We start from the raw sequence: 23,770 nt of genomic DNA, 5'->3' as shown, positions 1-23,770 counted from the left end.
ACATTATAAAATTAAAATTTCTCTTTTCTGTTAGAAGTTATCGTATACCACAGATATTAATTTCTGTTTTGTATTTTTCTCCCTTTTTTGTAGTTCTTGTCTTAACAACAACATAACTATGTGAATTAATCTCTTTAAAAATAAAACACCCTTTAAATATTTTCTTAGATTACAGCTTATTATTTCTTGCTTGTTAGAAACAAGCTATTTTATTCTGAAATGTTATTCAATTATTTCTATCTGATTATAAAGATAAGGTGGCTAGTTTTGATGAATATGCAATCAATCAAATATAATACAAATAGATTAGGGAACTTGACTCAAATGTCAGAAGAATCTTGCCAAGTAGTATAGGTACAATGGTGAACAATATTGAGAAAGGAGCTTGGAACTGGATTTGAAAAGACAGAGTGATACTCCTTTTCTGATCGAGCAGCTCGATGGCTATGTGATTATGGGCAAATCACGTCTCCTTCTGAACTTCTCAGTTACCCTACGTACATTATGATTTAGATTCCTTTAGTATAAAGACACTCAGGAGCACTGAAGTCCTGGTATTTGTGTTTGTGTGTATGCTTGTAGTTTTGAAGTGGCGGGGGAGCGGGTAGCGTGGGGATGCTATTATTGAGCTATATCACATTAAAAAGATACAGGATTAAATACCAAAAGTTATTAAAATATATCAATATTCATAACATTGGGTAGACATTTAGGTTGCCTACCTAACATTTTGGTTCACTTAATCTCTTTTTCCTTTCTGAATAAGAAAAATGAGTTTGTCTGAGTGCCCCCTTCATCCCCCATATGAAATAAGGGAAGTGATCCTAGACCCTGCTTTGTTTAGACACCACTCACAGGAACTTTGTTTTCATTTCCAGAGACTGGCTTAGAAATGTACATAATAAAGGTTTGGTAAACCCAGGAAGAATTCTAGTAGGGTATTTCTTAGAAAAGTTTCTTTGTTCTTAAGATAGAGACATCAAGAGAAAAGTTCTTTCTTCTTCCCCTGCCAAAGCCACCTTGTTGACTAAATGGCCCTCAGTCTCTCAGAAAACTGCTCAGAGAGTACAGAGTGAGAAATTGGGGTTTTGATGAGGTTGGGGAGCTCTGACTGGAGGTTGCCTTATTTCTTCAATTGTTATATGAGATGGTAAATGTCCTTATTCTTCAAACTAGTTTGATTCAACATAGTTTTTTTTGTAGTCCAAAGCATCTGCACTAGTATAAGACTGCTCCTTCTTGATAACCTTTTACTTCATTTGGCTGAATCTTTTGGTTAAACTGTAAGCTATACAAGGACCTCCCTGGTGACTATATGGTAAAGAATCTGCCTGCAATCTTTCCTGCCTGGAAACCTGGGTTCGATCCCTGGATTGGGAAGATTCCTGGAGAACAGAATGCCTACCCACTCCAGTATTCTTGCCTGGAGAGTTCCATGAACAGAGGAGCAGTTCATGGGGTCACAAAGAGTCAGACACCACTGAGCGACTGAGCACGCATGCAATACAAGGGCTTCCCAGCTGTCTCAGTGATAAAGAATCTTCCTGCCAATACAGGAGACACAGGTTCAATCCCTGGTTAGGGAAGATCCCCTGGAGAAGGAAATGGCAACCCATTCCAGCATTCTTGCCTGGGAAATCCCATGGACAGAGTAGCCTGGCAGGCTACAGTCTGTGGGGTCTGCTGAACGTGACTGAATGACTGAGCACGCATGCACAAGTTACAAAAGAACTCTGTTGGATAATCATTCTGCTTTCCTCTGTGCTCTAAACATTTCTCAACTTGCTATAACAGATACAGGGTATGTGTGCTGCAAATAGGTTATTGGAGTGATGAGATGTCAACTCCTCCGGTCCTTGAAGTGACTGGAGACTTCACGGTGGTCACCTGTGTCCTGCTAGGAAGCTGCATCCACCATTTATTCAAGAAGTGAATAAATATCATGTTCAAATATGTGCACTGAATTAATGTATTTTAATTGTCTATTTCAAAGTCATTAGAAAGCTTATTTAATAATGCTAAACCTAAATTTGATGTGGACTATCAATAAATTATATGGGAGTATCAATTAAACAGTGAAATAGCCATCCAGTAGCCTCAGGTTAGCTATATTTCTCTTTAATTCATATCCATTCCGTGGATTATTGTCATTGACTTTAATTTCCCTGCGGGGATAGGGAAGAAACAGAAAGCTCCAGAGTTCTGGTGTAGAGCACATACGACCTGAGCTCCATCCTGTCTGCCACCTGTGAGTAAATCCTCTAACCTCTTAGACTTAAATTCCCTCATCTGTTCAACAAGGCTTGGATTAGCTGTCCATGGCATAGGAAGTGTTTTATTTTGATGAAAAAAGTTCCTATTTTCATTGATTAGCAAGTTTGTTGCTTCTTTATAACTAAATACTGTTTGTTATTCAAGGAGCTCATATTTGCCTTTCATGTTATTTATTATACATTATAATTAGCTCTCCAAATTTTTGGCTTTCAAATATTAAATAGACATCAAGGATTCTGAAAAGAGTAAATGAGTATAGTAGATAATGTCACACTATCTCCTCTGATAGCGAATAATTACTTCATGATAATTTAAAGTATTATGCCCTTCACTAAAGAGGAAGTTCTGTGTGGGAGGATAGGAGGACGTTAGAGACTGAAATATAATGGGTTTCAGCTTGAGTCTGTGAAACAGTGTTCCCTCAGAAAGGCTTTATGAAGTGAGATGTAAAATAGTACCCAAAAAATAAAAACCCAGACTAAAACAAAACAAAATTAATTTTTATTCTTTTGAGGGTAGATAAGATTCTGAAACATTTTGATTTTTGTTACTCTTTCTATCTCCAATACAAACCCACTAGTCTTTAAATGGTGCTTCCGTATTTGTGTGTGTGTGCGCGCGTGTATGTGTGTGTGTGCATATGTGTGTGTGTGCACGTGTGTGCACGCATGTGGTCACACCCACGCCTGGGTAGGAACAGGAGGCAAAAGTTGGCAAAGGGAAGATAAAGAAGTTATTTGTCTTTATGCCAAAGAAATCACAAAAGATATGATGATCCACCTATATTTGTTAGTGCAATGGTGAAACATTTTTACAAGTCTTTGCAGAATTGACATATTTAAAACCAAACACAAGCTAATGTGTTTCACACTTAAAAGCATGACAGACTCCAGCTTACAGGTGAGGTAAGGTGAGGAGATTTAACAAGCTGTGGAGTTGTAAATATCTCTAAGTGCTTTGACTGCAAAAATAACTCCAAAGGAACATGACAAGACCCTGATTCATCGGAAAAGACCCCGATGCTGGGAAAGATTGAAGGCGGGAGGAGAAGGGGAGGACAGAGGATGAGATGGTTGGGTGGCATCCCCGATTCAATGGGCATGAGTTTGAGCAAGCTCCAGGAGTTGGTGATGGACAGGGAGGCCTGGTGTGCTGCAGTCCATGGGGTTGCAAAGAGTTGGCTGAGTGCCGAAGAATTAATGCTTTTGAACTGTGGTGTTGGAGAAGACTCTTGAGAGTCCCTTGGACTGCAAGGAGATCCAACTAGATCATCCTAAAGGAGATCAGTCCTGGGATTTCTTTGGAAGGAATTATGCTAAAGCTGAAACTCCAGTACTTTGGCCACCTCATGCGAAGAGTTGACTCATTGGAAAAGACTCTGATGCTGGGAGGGATTGGGGGCAGGAGGAGAAGGGGACGACAGAGGATGAGATGGCTGGATGGCATCACTGACTCGATGGACGTGAGTCTGAGTGAACTCCGGGAGTTGGTGATGGACAGGGAGGCCTGGCGTGCTGAGATTCATGGGGTGACAAAGAGTCAGACACAACTGAGCGACTGAACTAAGCTGAACTGAGCGACTGAACTGAACTCAAAATATAGGTAAGAGCCTCCTGTCTAAGCAATACAATGTGTGGGGTCCTTTTAACAAAATCCAGCACTACAAATACTATATAATATTTGAACACTTATGTACCAGCCCCTGTGATTCGCTTCCTATTTTTGGTTCTGAAGTAGACATGGTGTGGGGGGATGGGCGGGGGGGGGGCGGTTGCTGAGGAGGCAGCCTAAGGGCTCTGATTATCTTTAACACAATGTCAAGAGAAGTGGCTTCCCTTGTAGCTCTAGGTAAAGAATCTGCCTGCAGTGCAGGAGACCCGGGTTCAATCCCTGGGTTGGGAAGATCCCCTGGAGAAGGAAATGGCAACCCACTCCAGTATCCTTGCCTGGAAAATCTTATGGAGAGAGGAGCCTGGTGGACTGCAGTCCATGGGGTCGCGGAGAGTTGGGCATGACTGAGCAGCTAACACTAACTAACTAAGAGAAGAGGGCAGCTTTGAAGTGTCATATGATACAGACCTTCTCTGTACTGATCACAAACACATCACTCAATACACAAATGTTTTCTGGAAGGGTTTTCAACACTGCAGGAGAACTAGAACTCTAAATACTGTGGCATCCATTCACAAATCCTAGGGTTTAGGATACAGCCCTTTATGAAGGTAATGACCCTGTCTTCCTGGAGCTTGCATTCTGGAAAGAGAGATTGATAATAATGAAAGAAGGAACAAAAACACAGTTTTAGACAGTGCTGGTGCTGTAAAGATAATAAAGCAGGGCTCAGTCTTTACTTAGCAGATCATGTTCGGACCTATTTTCCGTTGGGGGGTCAGGGAAGAGCTCTGCAGAGATGACATTTGAGTTGAGCACCGAAAGACAAGAAGGAACAAGCAGGGGAAAGCACGAGGCAGAAGGAACAGTTCATCCACGAGGAACGCGTTACAGGAATGATTGAATGTAACTTGGCGACTTTCAGGAACAGCCAGAAGGGCCTCCGTAGACAAAGCATCGTGGGCACAGGTAGGAGATGCGGTCCCAGAGTTCAGGCAAAGAGTTTCAATTTTCTTCTAAGTGTCGTTGGTATCCACAGGAGGTTTCAAAGCGGAAGTGGGCGATTTAATACGATCGACACTTTAAAATGAAACATTGCAAAATACAATAATTGCACGCAGCTTTTCTAATTTCTAATCTAATCTAATCTAATCTAATTTCTAAATTCCCACTCGGGTTAAACAGCGCCGCGGCCGTCCCCGTTTGCCCAGGCTGTTTGCGCTCGCTTCCAGCTTGTTTGCACGCGACACCCTGCTGTTGACAGCCTCGGAGGAGAGCCTGTGACAGTTGGCAGGCGCCGGGAGGCGTCGCGGGAGCCAAGTTGCTGCTGGGGCCAGGGCTGCGCTGGGGAAAGGACGGAAGAGGGGATGGGAGGCGGTGGCCGCGTCCTGGGAGGGCTGCAATCTCCGCGCCGTGGCGGCGATGCACCCTCTGAGCAAGGGATGAAGAAGCCGGGGGCCCAGACGAGCTTCCCCGGGGCTCACGGCGCCCCCCGATTTGTTTCCGTCCTGCCCAGGGTTTGACGCCGGAAACAGTGATGGCTGGGGGGCTGCTGGAGGCTGGGGCGACCGAGGGAGTTTCCGTTTCTCGGGCCTAGCTCCTCCCGGCCGGGCCGCAGCGGCGACACCCTGGGGGGTGGTGGTAGTGGAGGGGGGAGCCTCGCCAGGTGTTGATTTAAGGCTCCGCGGGGCCAGGCCTTCTGCCCACATCCTGCGGCGCCAGTTGGCCCCGGCGGATCCAGCGCCGCGTTTTGTCATCTGCCTGCACCAGGAGGTAGAGGCGGCGACCCCAAACCCGCTAGCTCCCTGGGGACAGGACCCCAGGTGCCTGACCCCGGCGGTACCCACCGCCCCCCCCCCCCCACTCACTTTCAGTCTCCAGGCCACCGATCGCTTGGGACCACTATGCGGCAAGCGAGTAGCCTACGGAGACGACCCAGAGTGCCTGTTCCTTGGAGACTTGCCGAGGGGAGCTGGACCCCCCCGGGGAAACTCGAAGCTTGGGCAGTCAGCGGAGCGCCCTGCACTCGCAGCCTGCTACCTACTCTGCCTTCAGATCTCGGCGCCCGTGGCCACCTCCCACCCAGGTCTCTGTCCTCACCCAGCCATCCGAACCAGCGACCCCACTGGGTCTGCATCCCATCACCCTAACTGAAGGCTCAACAGGAGGGGCGTGTGTTTCAGCCTCGTCTGTGGCCTGTGTTTCTCGTCCCATCTCTGGAATGTCCGCTCCGTGGGGCGATGTGTTACGCGCGTGGTGCCGGGCTCCCGGCGTCTAGAGCCGGGACACCTGCCAGACGGGACAGACCATCCCGTTTGCTTTAAAGGGACTGAGCACGGTTCCGAGCGCTGGACCAGAGAGAGCGAGAGCTTGAGCCCGCCGGCCTTCCTGCCCGGGGCGGGGCTTGTTCTGGACACGCCCCTCCCAGGCCCGCCCCGTCCCAGGAGCCGCCCCCCCTTAGATTCCCCGGCTTTCTCTGCAGCTGTCTGCAAAACCCGGAGTGGCGGATCCCAGAGAGGGCGGAGGGGCGCCGCCCCTCGCGGCACCTCCCCGGCAGCCCTGGGCGCCGCGCCGGGCATGCTCAGTGCGCAGGGCCGCTCGGAGCTCTCGGAGGAGGAAGCTCGCGCGCTCCCGCTCTCAGGAGCCGCGGCCCGGGGCAGTGGGGGCCGCAAATAATGGAGCCTTTCACCAATGGTGAGTAGGCGCGGCCGGAGGGAGGCCGGGGCTGGGAGCCGGGCTCTCCCGGGGCCCAGAGGGTCGTGGGGAGTCGTGACACGCGAGGGCGAGCTGCAGCCGCCTCCAGCGCAGGTTTCCTGCGAGAGGTTTTGCGGTGAGGGGGGGTGGTGCTGGTGTAGGGGACCCGGGGGGGAGGCTGTTGGAGGCCTGGGGGAGGGGGCAAGAGGCGGCAATCGCCAGGCTCGGGGGTCGAGGGCGGGGGTTGCTGGCGTGAAGGTCAGCGCCACCGCCCGTCCCGGGTGGGGACACCCGGTGTCCCGGACACCTCGCTCCTCTGCGCAGCCAGGTGGGCGAGCTGCAAAGTTTGGGCTGCGGTGCGCATTGGAGGGGGGGCGGCCGGGAAAGTTGGCACAGCTTGGGTTTGCCCCGAGTACAGAGTGGGCTTTGGGGCGGGAAGGGTTAACGGGCGGTCAAACCCTCAACTTGGGTGGCGCGCCCGGAGCTGTCCCCCTGCCCTTCGGCGAGTTGCCGGTGTGACTTTTTCTGATAGGGCTGGGTGGAGGGGTGGAGGCTTGTTAGGTTAATTCAGTGGAAGGTAGAGAAAAACTTGCAGAAAAGCTGGATCACCCCGGCTGGACGCCGGGGAGGTTCCTGCCCGCATTGCTGCTCTCCCCGTCTGTTGCGGAGGCATTCCGCAGGAGGTTCAAGCTTCCTCTCCCTGGCTCCCAATAAGATCGGTTTTTTTATTTTCAGTCGAGACTCATTAAATATCAAGGGACCGTCACGGTGATATCACAGTGTGACTTGAGGCGAGTGTCCAAAGCCGGAGCCTGCAGGAGGTTCGGCTAACAGCCACAGCCTTTTACTGACCGAAGGGAGCGAATCCATCCCACCCTCCTTAAAACCGTGGCTTTTGTTTGGACCACAAGTGCCATGTAGGGGTGAGATGTCTTTCATTTTGCGGTGTTGAGTGTATAGATTCCCTTTTGGGGACAGAAAGTAGGAAAACTGCCAGCAAGGGAGAATTCACGCTGAAATGGGAGAGTTCAGTCTCCGAGTGGACATGTGTTTTCCTGCGGGTGGTTGGTTACTTAAGGTAGAGAGTTTGTCGCATTAATAGAAGGCAGAGTCTCCTCTGTTAGGGTGGGTCACTTGCCACCCGGGAGACAGAGACATTGTCCACTATGTCCCAAACCCGAGTCAGACTTTGTTGTATGCTGTGTTTCATCCCTGGGACTGCGAACTACTAATTATATTCTCCCCATCCCTAATTCAGAATGCTTTATTCTACTGCCATCTTCCTGTCTGTACTGTTTAATTAGGTTTAATGATGACAGCTTTAATTCTGAATTTTCTCATTCAGGTTCTATTTGTAATTACTGAGGCTCTAAGAGTAGTCTGGTAAAGTTGGCAAAGAAAAATAAGGATGATTTGAGCTAAAAGGAAGCTTAGTATACAAAGTATACGTTTAATACAGATTCTTAAATCCTTTCCAGTGAGTATCCTAAGGCTTATCCTGTGTTCTAGGTAGAAAGCTTGGAGCTTCCGTGTTGGTAGGATTTTAAATGTGAAGTTTCCTCTAAATTCAAACAAACAAACAAAAAACTCCTCTCAACAAGGCTGAGTCACGCATTTGGTTAAGATTATTGCTAGCTGATTTGGTGAACCTGTGCCTGTAGAATTAAAGTACATTCTCAAGTCTTAAAGTTGGAGCCTTTTCTCCCATCTTAGAATAGTTTTAGAATATGTACCTCTGGATGTGAATATTTGCAAATTGTCATATTTTGACGGGCAATGAAAAAGTCCCAGAGAGGAGAATAAAAAAAAAAAAAGCAGTGCTTCAACTTTTGTATAGGAAATTGGATTTCTAATCCTTTCCTGTCTTACAGATTTTCAGAATCTGTGCTGGAGATAGTTGAGCAGTGTATCATTTTAGTTAATGTAGTAATTACTCCTTGGAACCTTATCTAGCATCTTTTAGCAAGGGGAATAGAAACTAACATCTAAAGTCAACAAGAAATTGGTTGATTGGTTTAGTTGCTAAGTCGTGTCCGATTCTTTTGTGACCTTGAGGACTGTAGCCTGCCAAGCTCCTCTGTCCACGGGATTTCACAGGCAAGAATACAAGAGTGGGTTGCCATTTCCTTGTCCAGGGGATATTCCCGACCCAGGGATCAAACCCCGATCTCCTAGATGGCAGGCGGATTCTTTATCACTGAGCCACCAGGGAAGCCTCAACAAGAAATTAGGTCCTAGCACTTTGCGGTGCTTTTTGGGTTTAAGGAAGGCTCGTTATTTTGGAACTTTTGAATAGCTGTAGAATTTTCTATTGTCTTCAAACAGGACATGGTATAGTGGAAAGTACACTTATCTCTGTACTTAATCCTTTTGAGAGCAAAGAATACGTACATCTAATTCTCTCATAGGTCTCAGTGTTCTGGTGCAGAATATTTCATTACCCATAGAATTTATCATTGGAGGGTTTATCAAGTATGGCGTGGGCTTTTGTTACACTTTCATTCTCTTTTAATAAAATTGTCACCACTTACACTTTGTCATATATCTCTATATGCGGAGAGAGGTGTGAGCGCTTATCGAAAAGTTTCAGTAAGTCGGGGCCGTGTATGTTTCAGTTAAAATCTTGTCAATGATTTCTCTCCCTGATAAGAGGTAAATTTGTAAAGGAGGCAAATTTAGTTTGTTTTGCTAATTTGGTTTTCAATACTCATCTATTCCAGTAAGGCCTTTTCTGTTTTCGGTGTTTTCTGTCAAAACTTGCTGCTGGTATGGCTCATTTTTCTTGGACCCTGCTCTCTACCTGCCAATAATGGATTTATTTGATGACCATCCTGTGTTAACCTGTCACTGCTGCAGTCCATTTAATATGCAGATCTCCAGAAAGGGCTTACAAGGAGAGACGTTATTGCCAAGAATTTCCATTTGGCTCAGGAGATATTTTTGGTGTTGCCCTTGGTAGGGACTGCTGACTATTGTGCTGAAGACAGGACATCCAGTCTGGCTTTGGATATTTGGTGCGTTTTCTTTTATGGGGAGAGGAATGTGCTGGACTAGTAGTCAAGGTTGGTTTGGTAGTAGCTATTATGTTCTGTTAGGCAGGTAGAAGTGAAACTATTCAGAAGCAGTGATTGCTGTATTACCAAAAACCAAACAAACAAAAAATAGAAACTCTGTAGGTCTTTTGATAAATGTACAGGGACTTCCCTGGTGGCTCAGAGGGTAAAGCGTCTGCCTGCAGTGCGGGAGACCCGGGTTCGATCCCTGGGTTGGGAAGATCCCCTGGAGAAGGAAATGGCAACCCACTCCAGTACTGTTGCCTGGAAAATCCCATGGATGGAGGAGTCTGGTAGGCTACAGTCCATGGTGTCGCAAAGAGTTGGACCCGACTGAGCGACTTCACTGTCACTAGGGCAAGCAATTATTTGATGACTGCCTAGTTTTATTTGTCCTCACTTGCACATAAGATTAAGGCATTTTAGAATAACTTAAATTTATGTTAAGGAATGTAGATACAGAGCTCACCCTCCGGATCTGATTCAGAAGGTCTGAAGTTGAGTCTAGGAATCTACACTTTATTTTTAGTGTACTAAAAGTATTCACCAGGAGGGAGCTTTTGAGAACTTTACTAGATAAGCAAATTCCATATGTGTGTGTGTGTCTATTTTTAAATGCTTTCTAGTTTGTGGTATGGCCCAACGTAAATCTCCAGAGGGTGGAAAAGCATTGATATTTTGAAGCCCCAGCACTGAAAACACAATTTAAATCGTTTTATTTTTCCCAAAGCCCCTAAGAATCACTTTAATACTACATCCTGGTATGTAATCTAACAAGGGGGGCTTTCCTGTCTTTATAAAACTGTTTTTGTTTTCAGATTGGCTTCCAAGTGAAAGTATTTCCCAACTTCCAAAATGGGAAGTCAGGATAATGAATTAGATGTTCGTGAATTATAAGGCAGTATAAAATTGTGATTTCATCATTTTAATCTTACAAATAGCAGTTATCCTGTTAGGTATGTGCCTGTGTGTGCTCAGTCATGTCCAGCTCTTTTAGACCTCATAGCCTGCCAGGTTTCTCTGTCCATGGGATTTCCCAGGCAGGAATACTGGAGTGGATTGCTATTTCCTACTCCAATCCTACAGGTATGCATTTGTTTTTTAAAAAAGTATTTTTTAGCATTTGTTTAAAAAAAAAAAGGTTTTTTAGCATCTATCTAAGCTCAGCTATGTGAGCTTACTGCACTGTATTCATTTGTAGTTTCTTTTGTTCTGAAATAACTTACCACATTGAGAAAAAACCTTTAAAATGGAAGATAATAGTTTACATGATAGGATATAAGTTAAATTCTGCTTTTACATTTCTGTCTTACATCTTTATTTCAGTTAAGGGAAATAGGAGTATATAGGATTTGAATATTAACATCATTTAGTAGTATAAGGTTGAGGCTGTAACTAGAAACCAGTCCAGCTGTTAACTGGAAAGCAGAGGTGGAAAAGTTCTGTACATGACAACTTCCCCAAAAAAGTATCTTAAGACAAGATAAATATCATATTTTAGAAACTATTAGAACCAGTGATTATTATTTATCTGTAGATGATTCTTGAGAACTCAACTTGAAAGAGACAGAACCAGGAAGATTGGTTATAAGGAAATTATCATATAGAGAATAAGAACAGTGATTTCTTTCTCAGGAATCAGGCAAATACCATTTTTGGAATGCCTGTTTACAAGGAGATTTTCTGCTAGGCAGTTAGCAGAAGCCCCATAGACCTGCTATCAGTTAATGCTAACCTGATCCTAAATCAAGATGGTGGAAGAATAGGACAGGGAGACCATTATGATTATACAGTAGAAATGGCAAATAGATTGAAGGGATTAGATCTAATAGACAGAGTGCCTGAAGAACTATGGACGAGGTTCGTGACCTTGTACAGGAGGCAGGGATCAAGACCATCCCCAAGGAAAAAAAGAATGCAAAAAGGCAAATGGTTGTCTGACGAGGCCTTACAAATAGCTGAGAAAAGAAGACAAGTGGAAGGCAAAGGAGAAAAGGAAAGATATAACCATCTGAATGCAGAGTTCCAAAGAATAGCAAGGAGAGAGAAGAAAGTCTTTCTCAGTGATCAGTGCAAAGAAATAAAGGAAAACCATAGAATGGGAAAGAGGAGAAGGCAATGGCAACCCACTCCAGTACTCTTGCCTGGAAAATCCCATGGATGGAGGAGCCTGGCAGGCTGCAGTTCATGGGGTCACTACGAGTCAGTTACAACTGAGCGACTTCACTTTCACTTTTCACTTTCCTGCATTGGAGAAGGAAATGGCAACCCATTCCAGTGTTCTTGCCTGGAGAATCCCAGGGACGGGGGAGCCTGGTGGACTGCCATCTATGGGGTTGCACAGAGTCGGACACAACTGAAGCTACCTAGCAGCAGCAGCAGCAGAGATCTCTTCAAGAAAATTAGAGATACCAAGGGAACATTTCATGCAAAGATAAGCACAGTAAAGGACAGAAATGGTATGGACCTAACAGAAGCAGAAGATATTAAGAAGAGGTGGCAAGAATTCACAGAACTGTACAAAAAGATCTTAATGACCAAGATAATCACAATGGTGTGATCGCTCACCTTGAGCCAGACATCCTGGAATATGAAGTCAAGTGGGCCTTCATAGTTCATCACTATGAACAAAGCTAGTGGAGGTGATGGAATTCCAGTTGAGCTATTTCAAGTCCTAAAAGATGATGCTGTGAAAGTGCTGCAGTCAGTATGCCAGCAAATCTGGAAGACTCAGCAGTGGCCACAGGACTGGAAAAGGTCAGTTTTCATTCCAATCCCAAAGAAAGGCAATGCCAAAGAATGTTCAAACTACTGCAGAATTGCATTCATCTCACACGCTAGCCAAGTTATGTTCAAAATTATCCAAGCCAGGCTTCAACAGTACATGAACCGTGAACTTCAGAGGTTCAAGCTGGATTTAGAAAAGGCAGAGGAACCAGAGATCAAATTGCCAACATCCACTGGATCATCAAAAAAGCAAGAGAGTTCCAGAAAAACATCTACTTCTGCTTTATTGACTACACCAAAGACTTTGACTGTGTGGATCACCACAAACTGTGGAAAATTCTGAAAGAGATGGGAATACCAGACCACCAGACCTGCCTCCTGAGAAATCTGTATGTAGGTCAAGAAGCAACAGCTAGAATTGGACATGGAACAACAGACTGGTTCCAAATCGGGAAAGGAGTCATCAAGGCTATATATTGTCACCCTGCTTATTTAACTTGTATGCAGAGTACATCATGTGAAATGCCGGGCTGGACGAAGCACAAGCTGGAATCAAGATTGCTGGGAGAAATATCAGTAACCTCAGATATGCAGATGACACCACCCATATGGCAGAAAGCGAAGAAGAAATGAAGAGACTCTTGATGAAAGTGAAAGAGGAGAGTGAAAAAGTTGGCTTAAAATTCAACATTCAGAAAACTAAGATCATGGCATCTGATCCCATTACTTCATGGCAAATAGTTGGGGAAACAATGGAAAGAGACTTTATTTTGGGGGGCTCCAAAATCACTGCAGATGGTGACTGCAGCCATGAAATTAAAAGACACTTGCTTCTTGGAAGAAAAGCGATGACCAACCTAGACAGCATATTAAAAAGCAGAGACATTACTTTGTCCAAAAAAGTCTGTCTAGTCAAGGCTGTGGTTTTTCCAGTAGTCATGGATGGATGTGAGAGTTGAAGTCTAAAGAAAGCTGACCACTGAAGAATTGATGTTTTCGAACTGTGGTGTTGGAGAAGACTCTTGAGAGTCCCTTGGACTACAAGGATATCAAACCAGTCCATCCTAAAGGAGATCAGTCCTGGGTGTTTATTGGAAGGACTGATGCTAAAGCTGAAACTCTTTGGCCACCTGATGAGAAGAACTGACTCATTTGAAAAGACCCTGATGCTGGGAAAGATTGAAGGCGGGAGGAGAAGGGGATAACAGAGGATGAGATGGTTGGATGGCATCACTGACTCGATGGACATGAGTTTGAGTAAGCTCTGGGAGTTGGTGATGGACAGGGAGGCCTGGCGTGCTGCAGTCCATGAGGTTGCAAAGAATCGGACATGACTGGGCAACTGAACTGAACCTCAATAAGAGAAAAGAAAGGGAATAGTCTAGTCTTGTTTTCATGCTAATATGAAAATAATAGAATATGGAAGTTAAAAAAGCAGTAAAACTTGGGACAGTTTTCTAATTATTAAATAAATGAATAAAGTGAATAAAGTGAAAGTTGCTCAGTTGTGTCCAACTCTTTGTGACCTCATGGACTGTAGCCCACTAGGGTCCTCTGTCCATGGAATTCTTCAGGCTGGAATACTGAAGTGGGTTGCCATTCCCTTCTCCAGGGGATCTTCCCTACCCAGGAATCAGACTCAGGTCTCTTGCATTGCAGGCAGATTGTTTACCAACTGAGCCACCAGGGAAGCTCACAAAATTCACTAGTTTTCAACAATGGTTGGAATAAGATTTTAAAAGGCTTTGTTCCTCTTTTTTTCCCTTTTGTTTTCAGGATTAGAGATGGTCTAGATAAGTGATCAGGAGAGCTCTGGTCTCAAGGTACAGGCAGAGTACTTCCTCAGGGCAAGTATTCTTAAAGAGATACTTTTTTTTTTCTTCAAGCTTTCTCTGGAGTCCAGAGAATATTGTGACCACGTTGTCAAAAATCGTATTTATCAGTGTTCGATTGTCTTTGTAACCTGTTCATATAACATTTGTCAGCAGTAAGTTTACATTTCTATTGATTAACACTCCTGTTAGGAAACAGCAGCATTCTGACCCTCTCTGTGAAAACATTAGGAGATTGAAATACAGAGAAGTCTAGCCACAATTACCCCAGAAGTTGGGATGGAGCTGGATCAAGCCTGTGGTTCTTGGCACTTGAAGTGAGGACAGTGCAGCCATATTCTGTTAATTAGTTACCTCATGTCTTGAAAACTGTAGGAGGTTGGAGCTGGAGCTAATGCTACTACACCTTTCCATAATTTTGGAGCGACCTGAGAAACAGTGTTTTTTTAATTTGAATTCCTGGATTTGTACCCTTTAAGAGTATTCACAGAAAAGTAGGAATGAAAAATGAGGAAAATTCTGGAGCCCACGGTGGTTCAGCTCCGTTTTTATCTAGCGGTTTTTATAGAGAAGGCTGCTCATTGCCCTGGTATTTCTGTGCAATAGATATGGGTTTCTGTGTCTATGAAAGAGTAGTCAGGATTCTCCTGTAACCCGATTCACTATTGTAATCTGTTTGTGATTATTCCTGGGAGTGCCTGTAAGACTCTGAATCCAAAGATCTTAAGGGGAAATCGGGACTTAGGAGAATTAGTCATAAAGATGAGCGGTATATGGAGATTTAAGGTAAGGAGGAATCGAAAAGGCAAAATGGTCAATACCTTGACCCTTGCAAGTCTTTGGCTTAGAAATGAATCTCTTCTGGAGAGTAGGACACACTTGTGTGAGGCTGAAAGGCAAGAGTTGGGCTTGTAAAGGTGAAGCAGATGGGTCTGGTTGGACAAAAGGAATTGAGGAGAGAGGGGATGAATGAGTTAAGGCTGGCGTTTGAGGGATGGCAAAAAAACATTTGCTATGAGTTTAATCATACTGTGTATTTTTCTAGTCAGAAAAGTCACAGTTGCTTGTAAGTTAGTGTTGTTCGCTTTCCTGAATGTTTCAGATCTCAAGAAGAAACTATAAAGAAGGCTAGTGACTCATTGACCCACCATGGGATGATCATGGTGGCAGTCGCTATTCTTTATTGACTGCTTTTGACTCACCTTTGTACCGATGCTTACGGTAGAACAATGAATCAATTAAAAAAAATCCAACCTTCGCATCTAAAAAAGACTAGGAGGAAATCAGTTCCAAATAAAGAAAATTGAGTCTTCCAAGGGAATTTGAAAAAACGGTGCAGAATCAAGTTCAACTGTCGAAGACCCTCTGAAGCTCTTTTCCTTAATGAATGTCGTCCCAGGCTTTTCTGCCACATAGTTCAAGAGTGTGGTCATCAAAACAGAACTCCGGCCAATTGTCTGGACTTCTCTAGATGACGGGATTAGATGGTCAAGAGTCTTCTCCAGGCCTCTGTGCTATTTGGGGAGGCCAAAGCCGGTGATCTGGGAAGAAGGGTGTTTAAGGAGGTGTTCCAATGTTTCTACAGGGGAGAGAGCTTCATAAGCTGGGAGAACAGGAGAATGGGAAATCCAGTGAGAGAACTGGACCCCTGAGGATTGGGTGTGTTTCTTTGCTCCTTGGATCTCACAAGCAGATGATGCCTGGGCTGTGTGGCAGCCCCTTTTGTCTGTTTGCCAGATTCAACTGCCTCGGGTGTCCTTCGGTGCCATAGAGGAACTTTCTGGTGGGCAGGAAGGTTTGGGTCAATGTATTCCTCACAACTGAAATTGTTATTTTATAAGATTTAAAACAGTTGTTAGAATACTCATCACTTCAACACCATTACACCATTTCAGAGTTCTCTTTGATGGAGAAATGGAGTTTAGTGGGAGTGATTAAAGAGAGCTAAGTGTGATTTGAAGACAAGTAGTATTACATTTGTCTAGTTTCTTCTTGTCCCATAATTGTCAAAAGGGTTAAGTAAGGCCACTGGGACTTGATGGGTATCCTGGGTATATCAAGTTGATGCCCATAAGTTTGGGCTGGTTTCCCATTATACTTTTAGCAGTAGTTTTTCTGCTTTTTAAATGCTTAGTACCTAAACCTTTTGGGCCACTGATACTGTCCTTTTAGTATGTAGATTTGATGCCTAGATTAAGAAAACAACTCAGACTGAGCATAGAGTGTTGAGTGTTTGGGGAAATAAGAAATGCATTGCCATTTAAAATAGCAACCTCACTTCGATCAGCATTCATACAGGCTTCCCAGAGACTTCGTAACTTTTTGTTTAGAGGAAGCACACAGAAGAATAATTCAATGTAGGAAGGAAGGTCAATGTAGGAAGGAAGGTCTTCTTGGAAGGAAAGTTATGACCAACCTAGACAGCATATGGAAAAGCAGAGACATTACTTCCCCCACAAAGGTCCGTCTAGTCAAGGCTATGGTTTTTCCAGTATGGATGTGAGAGCTGAACTGTAAAGAAAGCTGAGTGCTGAAGAATTGATGCTTTCAAATTGTGGTGTTGGAGAAGACTCTTGAGAGCCCATTGGACTGCAAGGAGATCCAACCAGTCCATCCTAAAGGAGATCAGTCCTGGGTGTTCATTGGAAGGACTGATGTTGAAGCTGAAACTCCAATACTTTGGCCACCTGATGCAAAGAGCTGACTTAGAAAAGACCCTGATGCTGGGAAAGATTGAGGGCAGGAGGAGAAGGGGATGACAGAGGATGAGATGGTTGGATGGCATCACTGACTTGATGGACATGAGTTGGAGTAAACTCCAGGAGTTGGTGATGGTTGGGGTGGGGGGCGGAGCTTGGCGTGCTGCAGTCCATGGGGTCACAAAGACTTGGACACGACTGAGTGACTGAACTGAACTGACATGAACTGAAGCACATGTTCACTAAAGTGTGGCTAGCCTTGGGTGTGCTTGTTCATTACAGTGGGATGCTATTGAGATAAAGACTTGAAGAATTCATGCATAGAATCTTTTCTTGACAGTTAATCAAGTGACAATGACTATTGGTAGAAAAAATGTGGTTTCAGTCCCTGATTTATAATCACTATTTTTTTTAAATAGGTTAATGAAAATCAAATTGATCCTCAGTAAGTTGTATTTTCATGGCAAAGTTTTTGCTATAGATTTGGTCCTTTCATTTACCTTGTGTTTTATCAGTCTGATGGAAAAATATTTCAGAGAAATATCAGCAAAGTAAGTATTAGTTCAAATCCATCTGAGATCATGTCTAGCAGATTTATTCACCAACTGAGGTATTCTCTAACTCACAGGCAATGTTTATAAGAACATTAGAGTTCTTATAAATTTCTTCTGCAAATCTCATGCAGTGATATGCGTTCTCTGTTAAATCACTCAGAGGTGTTTCTTATGCCTAATGCCATTTTTAAAATAAGGAATTAAATGCAGTTAATATTTTTTGAAACAACATTTAGGTAGTTGAAATTAAAAACAAGCTTTTTAACTTTAGATCTTATAAGGTTTGTAACTTTGCCTGAGAGATTAATGAACATAAATATTTAGTCATCATTGACATTTTCAATTACTTTTTATAGCTAAATCTCTCAAAGAGGTACCTTGAGGATTGTCAAGGACTGTGGGACCTTTGTTATGAGGAAAGATTTTTAGAAACATTTTGTAAAATAAAGATTATGTTTGATTGGGGAACAAGTTTGATACAAATATAAATATTAGGGTAAAATAAGTTAGCCTAGAAAACGGAGAAGGCAATGGCACCCCACTCCAGTACTCTTGCCTGGAAAATCCCATGGATGGAGGAGCCTGGTGGGCTGCAGTCCATGGGGTCGCTAAGAGTCGGACACGACTGAGCAACTTCACTTTCACTTTTCACTTTCCTGCATTGGAAAAGGAAATGGCAACCCACTCCACTGTTCTTGCCTGGAGAATCCCAGGGATGGGGGAACCTGGTGGGCTGCCATCAATGGGGTCACATAGAGTCGGACACAACTGAAGCGACTTAGCAGCAGCAGCCTAGAAAAGGAAAAGAAAATTGAAAATTAAACTAAAATAATAATATTTTTCTCCACAAGGATATTGGTTAACTTTTAAGTGACCACAATGGCATATCTTTATGTGAATCTGATCATTGTCATAATAATAAATAGAAGGATAAAGGAACTAATTACTCTTCGTATGCTGAACTGTTGGTCTGTGTTTTCAGTCCATGGAATATGTTACACTGATAACTTGATGCTTTTTGGTGTCCTCTAAGCCAGAGTTGTTTAACTAGATTATTTCCGATGTGGAACTGACAAATATTTTTGAGTGCTGGCTTTTCAGTAGAACTAAATGGTGGTTATTATAACCTTGTAAATTATTATAAATTTTCTGTTTTCTCTTGGTTGTATATTAATGGATAGCAACCAGAGAAAATAAATGCAGAAATATATAGGACAAAAACTTTGTGGAAGATGAGTGCTTTGAGCTTAATTCTGTTTTATTGAAACCAGGTAGTGATGGGCTTCAAACCTACTCAATTACTGTCTTCTCTTTTTTTGTTATTATTTTCCTTTTTAATTTCATTTTGGATTTTTTCCTGTTTACATCATGCTCACAGTTTTTCTTCATCTCTTATTTTTATCACCCAAGACTAAAAATATAACAAACCAAAATTAGTTTTCCATGTCTCCTTGCTGCGTTCTTCTACTGGGGAGTCAGGAGTGGGTCAGAGAAGACTGTGAATGTTTGAGTACAGATTTTCTTGCATACTGTTTTAAACTGCCTCAATTAACAAGTATTTTTTAAATTAGTGTTTGATACATTCCTACTTCTCTCTTTCTAAAAAGATAACCCTCTTCAAATAAATACCTTCACCGTATGCTTACTTGTTCCAAGCTTTATTCTTAAAGTTGGAGTACAACTATGAATGCAGAATGGTCTCTGCCTTTGAGGAGCTTATATTCTAGCAGAGTTAATTTTTTTTTTTTAAGGTATACAGATGCACAAATCAGTACATGCCCTTCAAAAACTTTCAGACTTTGAGAAGGCCAGATCCCATCCCACACCACTTTCCTTAGATACATTTGGTTTGTACTTTTATTTTTCATTTTAGAGATCTCTCCGTGAATCTACCTCATTTTGTAAGACTACTGTGTAGTATGTTGTAATGGTGAAGAGCAGTCAGACCGCTCCTTTTAAATCCTGGCTCCTCACTCACTAGTTCTGTGATTCTTATCTTAGGATGTTACCAAGAGGTTTTAATATCTTTAGATAAAACACTAAAATATGTACAGTAACTCAAAACATTTTCTTATATTCACCGAAGTTTAAGATATGGGGGGTGGTTTGGCATATTCCGGGCTTCCCTGGTGGCTCAGTTGGTGAAGAATCCACCTGCAATGCGGGAGACCTGGGTTCGATCCCTTGGTAGGGATGATCCCCTGGAGAAGGGAAAGGCTACCCACTCCAGTATTCTGGCCTGGAGAATTCCATGGACTACACAGTCCATGGGGTCGCAGAGTCCGACAAGACTGAGCGACTTTCACTTTCACTTGGCATATTCCAGCCATAGTGAGATTTTGAAAATTGGGGAACATGTATTTCTTACATCTTGTTTTAGTAACATTAAAGACTTGAGGCTACTATAGGAGAGGATTCTTTCCAATTCATATTTATTAATAATGATTACACATTTGTGACACTTTCAGGGAAGTGTTGTCTAAGAGAGAAGACCTGTTCATTTCTACATCCTGTTTAATTCTGGCTTAGGTGTGTTTTTCCGGTTCCTGCAGGCAAATGTTATACATAACACCTCATTATTCGTACAAGTAGAACTTGTTTGATTCAGTCTTAGGTGTTTTATAAATATATATATATATATATATATATTTTTTTTTTTTTTTAATGTATTAGGTGGGGGTTGAAATAGTGAGGAATTAAAGACCAAAAGGGCATAGAGGGCATAGTGTTAGCATGAGAGTATAGGATAAGGGAACTTCATTTACTGACAGTGAAGCCTGTGTATATCATAGATGTCAGGAATGCAAACAAAGATGTCTATAGTTTAATAGGTATTTAAGTTCATACCTATGTTGTTATGTATCCTCACAGGAAGCGTACTAAGAAGCTGGTTTTACTAGTGAATTTGTATTTCTGCTAGTGACTGTGACACTTATTTTACTGTTATTTTTTTGCTAACTAAATGTAACTTGGCAGCAGCTTTTGGCTCTGAGAATCTATTTTGAATTATGGCAGTTACCTCCTTACTTCATCCCTGCCAGGAGTCTCTAGATCTGTTTTTATCTGTTTTTTCTCGTAAGGACAATATTTTGAACTTCTGAAACATAGTTTTTATCTGTTTTTTCTCGTAAGGACAATATTTTGAACTTCTGAAACATAGAAGGTAGTGATTTTCATCAAACAGCAAGGTGAACGATGTAAGGAATAATACTTAAAGTGTTTGGTGGCCACGTGAGTGGACTGCATGGGAACAGAGTGGAGGAATTCCTCACTGTGAGCTGTAATTGCCCCTGGGATGCCTCAGGGTTAAGAAGATAGCGTTTTCCCACAGGAGTAAGTTACGGGCGTCCACATTTATTCCCAGGGATGCTCACAGAAGCATAAGGTATGTTATGAAAGCAGAAATACCACTTGTCTAGGGTTCGTTTTCTCAGTGGTTCAAACCACATTTCAAGTTCTGTGTGAAGAACATACATGCTTGTTCAGCCAGGAACCATCAGTTATGTTTAACAGATAAAAACACAGTTTTCTTGTATTTGGTTCCTACTAGAGTTTGGAGAAGGAAATGGCAACCCACTCCAGTGTTCTTGCCTGGAGAATCCCAGGGACGAGGGAGCCTGGTGGGCTGCCGTCTATGGGGTCGCACAGAGTCAGACACGACTGAAGCGACTTAGCAGCAGCAGCAGCAGAGTTTGCACCTAATGTGGTGCTTCCTATGTATTAGTTCAGTAAATGTTAATCTGAAACTAATATTACATCAGACAACCTCTAAAACATTTAGATAAGAACTTTGCTTTGTGCTCTTTTTTTTCCTTTTAAAAAAATTATTTTGATTGGAGGATAATTACCATATAATACTTTTGATGGTTTTTGCCATATATCAACATGAATCGGTTGTAGGTATACATGTGTCCCCCCATCCTGAGCCCCCCTCCCACCTCCACCCCGCTCTATCCCTCTGGGTTGTCCCTGTGCTCTTTTAATTTAGAGGGTTTTTAAATTTTTTTTCAAGTAACATTGAATTTCAGTGCCTCTCCTTTTTCTATAAATATCTCTATAACAGAGTAATTTCAAGTCACTTTTTTTTGAATATTCTTATCAATTTTCATTCAGCTTCCCTTACCACTGAAATGCATTTTGAGCACTTGCTGTGTTTCAGCACTTACTGTGAATGTGCTTTGTACAGGGAAGATAGTGCCAAATGAGACATGGTCTCTGTGTTTGAGGAAAGACAATGCTGAGAGGGAGGGAGTCTCTTACTCTGAAGCATTTTTAAAATCAAAATGTAAGACTGATCCAACATTTTCCTCCCTCATCCTTTTCATCTGCTGGGCCTTTCTCACAGCTGGAGAGCTGCTGTGGATTTGAGACCACAGTGGTTCAGTTAAATGAGCTTCTTTTCCTGCAGGGCTGTAGGGCCTGCTGACCGACCTGCCACTGGGGTATTTTGCCCTTTGTTAGAGAGCCTCTGAAACAATTCCCAAGCCAGTTAGATTTGACTTTAAAAAAAAAAAAAAAGGAATTTCCTGGATTGGTAAGAGGCATGAACGGGTCTTGCATAAGCCTTCCTGTGACCCTCATGGAAAGAGTAAAGGAGGTGAAACCGTATCATAGCTGTCAATCTTAGAGCCATTGAGAGGTGGGGCTCTCTTAACATAATAGCTAACTGTATGAGTTAGTTACAGTATGAACTGAGATATGAAAGCATGAATTTTAGACCTGACACTAACCAATAGGGAAAAAATGTGGTTGTTTCTGTCCTGACACTAATCAAAGGAGAAAAAGAAAAAAAAAAAAAAAAGTAGGTGACATCTTGAGAATAACAACACTTCAACATTTCCTTAGTGTCCACATAGCATCAGTTATGGTGTGTGAGCTGCAGGTATCTATTCAGTGTCTCCTTCTCCCATTTTCACCCTCTTACTCGGTATATTTATGGATGCTCATATGGAAACAGTATGCAGGCAGGGTACCACAGACGGGGTGTCTAAAGTCCCACAGACTGGGTAGCTTAGCAGAAATTTTCTGAGAGTGTGAAGGTTAGGAGTTCAAGTGGAAGGTGCTGGCGTGGTTGGTTTCTGGTGAGAGGCTCTTCCTGGCTTGCAGATAGATGCTGGCCTCCTTGCTGTGTCCTCGCGTGGCCTTTCTTCTGCACGTACAGAGGGAGCTCTGTGTCTTCCCCTTATAAGAACGCCAGTCCTTTCAGCCCTGCTCCTATGACCTCATTTCACTTTAATTACCTCCTTAAAGGCCCTATCTCCCAACACATCTCACTGGGGATCTGTGCTCCAGTATATGAAGCTGGGGATGGCGGGAGGAACTGCTCAGTCCATCACGGGCCACCTTCACTTTGGATAATCCTGTACACCATCACGTGAAGAAGACTGTGTTTTTTCACAGGGACAAATTATTAAAGGCTACATTCCTACCTGAGGATGCTCAAATGAGCATATGTAGTTAAATTCAAGATTTTTTTTTTTTTTGAACCCAGGAATCCAGGGTAGTCTAAAACCCCATGTCCCTTCCTGCCCTCCTTTGGAGTGATTCAGACCTTCTGCACTTTCCTTACTGTATGTGTTTACTCCGTGTGCTTTTTCCAGCAGTATACTGAGACTTGCATGCTTGAAGATGCAAGATGTCTGAAGAGTTTGGGGATTTTTTTCTTCATCTTTGAAGGCAGTGTTACTCTTCTTAAACTTTTTAGTCTAGGACCCCTTTTATACTCTAAAAAATTATTGTGGACCCCTAAGAGCTTTTGTTTATGTGGATTATATCTCTCAATACTCACTGTGTTAGAGATTAACACTGAAAGATTTTTTAAAAAATATTAATATTTTTCATAATGACAACGAAAACCTTTTACATATTAACATAAACAACATATTTAATTTCCCAAAACAGAAATATTAGTGAGAGGCATTATTTTGCATTGTTGCAATTTTTTTTAATGTCTGCCAGAATAGAATACAACTGGATTTTTAGATTTGCTTCTGTGTTCAGTGTGTTATATAAAGTGTCATATAGGCTAGGGAAATCTCCATGGTACACTCATGAGAGAATGAGTGTGAAAACTGAAATAACATTTGATTATGAAAATAGTTTTACCCTTGAAGACCTGCTGAGAGAGTATCAGAAATTCCCAGTGGTACCCATACTGCATCTCGAGAACTGTTACTCTGCACGTTAAACCTGTCTTCGGTAGAGACTGGAGAGGAATATCTTAGGAATACCTTTTATACAAGGTAGAAAGTGGAGCCGTTGGAATTGGGGTAGCGAGTTTCTGAAGCAAGATCTAGGTCACAGGAGAAGGAAATGGCCTAGCCAGG

General features: G+C 42.9%; 1 protein-coding gene across 3 annotated transcripts in view; it reads left to right on the top strand.

Annotated features, from left to right (window-relative positions):
• The first annotated feature begins 6,458 nt into the window (after positions 1-6,458).
• LNPEP (leucyl and cystinyl aminopeptidase) overlaps positions 6,459-23,770 on the top strand; it is a 102,530-nt gene continuing 85,218 nt past the window's right edge. For all 3 annotated transcript variants that reach the window (XR_003511724.1, XR_003511723.1, XM_027545543.1), the window contains exon 1: positions 6,459-6,579. Coding sequence is in view for 1 of the 3 variants with exons in the window: in XM_027545543.1 (XP_027401344.1) it covers positions 6,561-6,579 (19 nt within the window). In the remaining 2 variants the exon portion in view is untranslated. The remainder of the gene's footprint in view (positions 6,580-23,770) is intronic.

This window comes from Bos indicus x Bos taurus, chromosome 7 (assembly GCF_003369695.1).
Source record: "Bos indicus x Bos taurus breed Angus x Brahman F1 hybrid chromosome 7, Bos_hybrid_MaternalHap_v2.0, whole genome shotgun sequence".
Lineage (NCBI taxonomy): Eukaryota > Metazoa > Chordata > Mammalia > Artiodactyla > Bovidae > Bos > Bos indicus x Bos taurus.
Note: the sequence above shows the minus strand (reverse complement) of the source record. Positions and strands in the feature narration are given on the sequence as shown.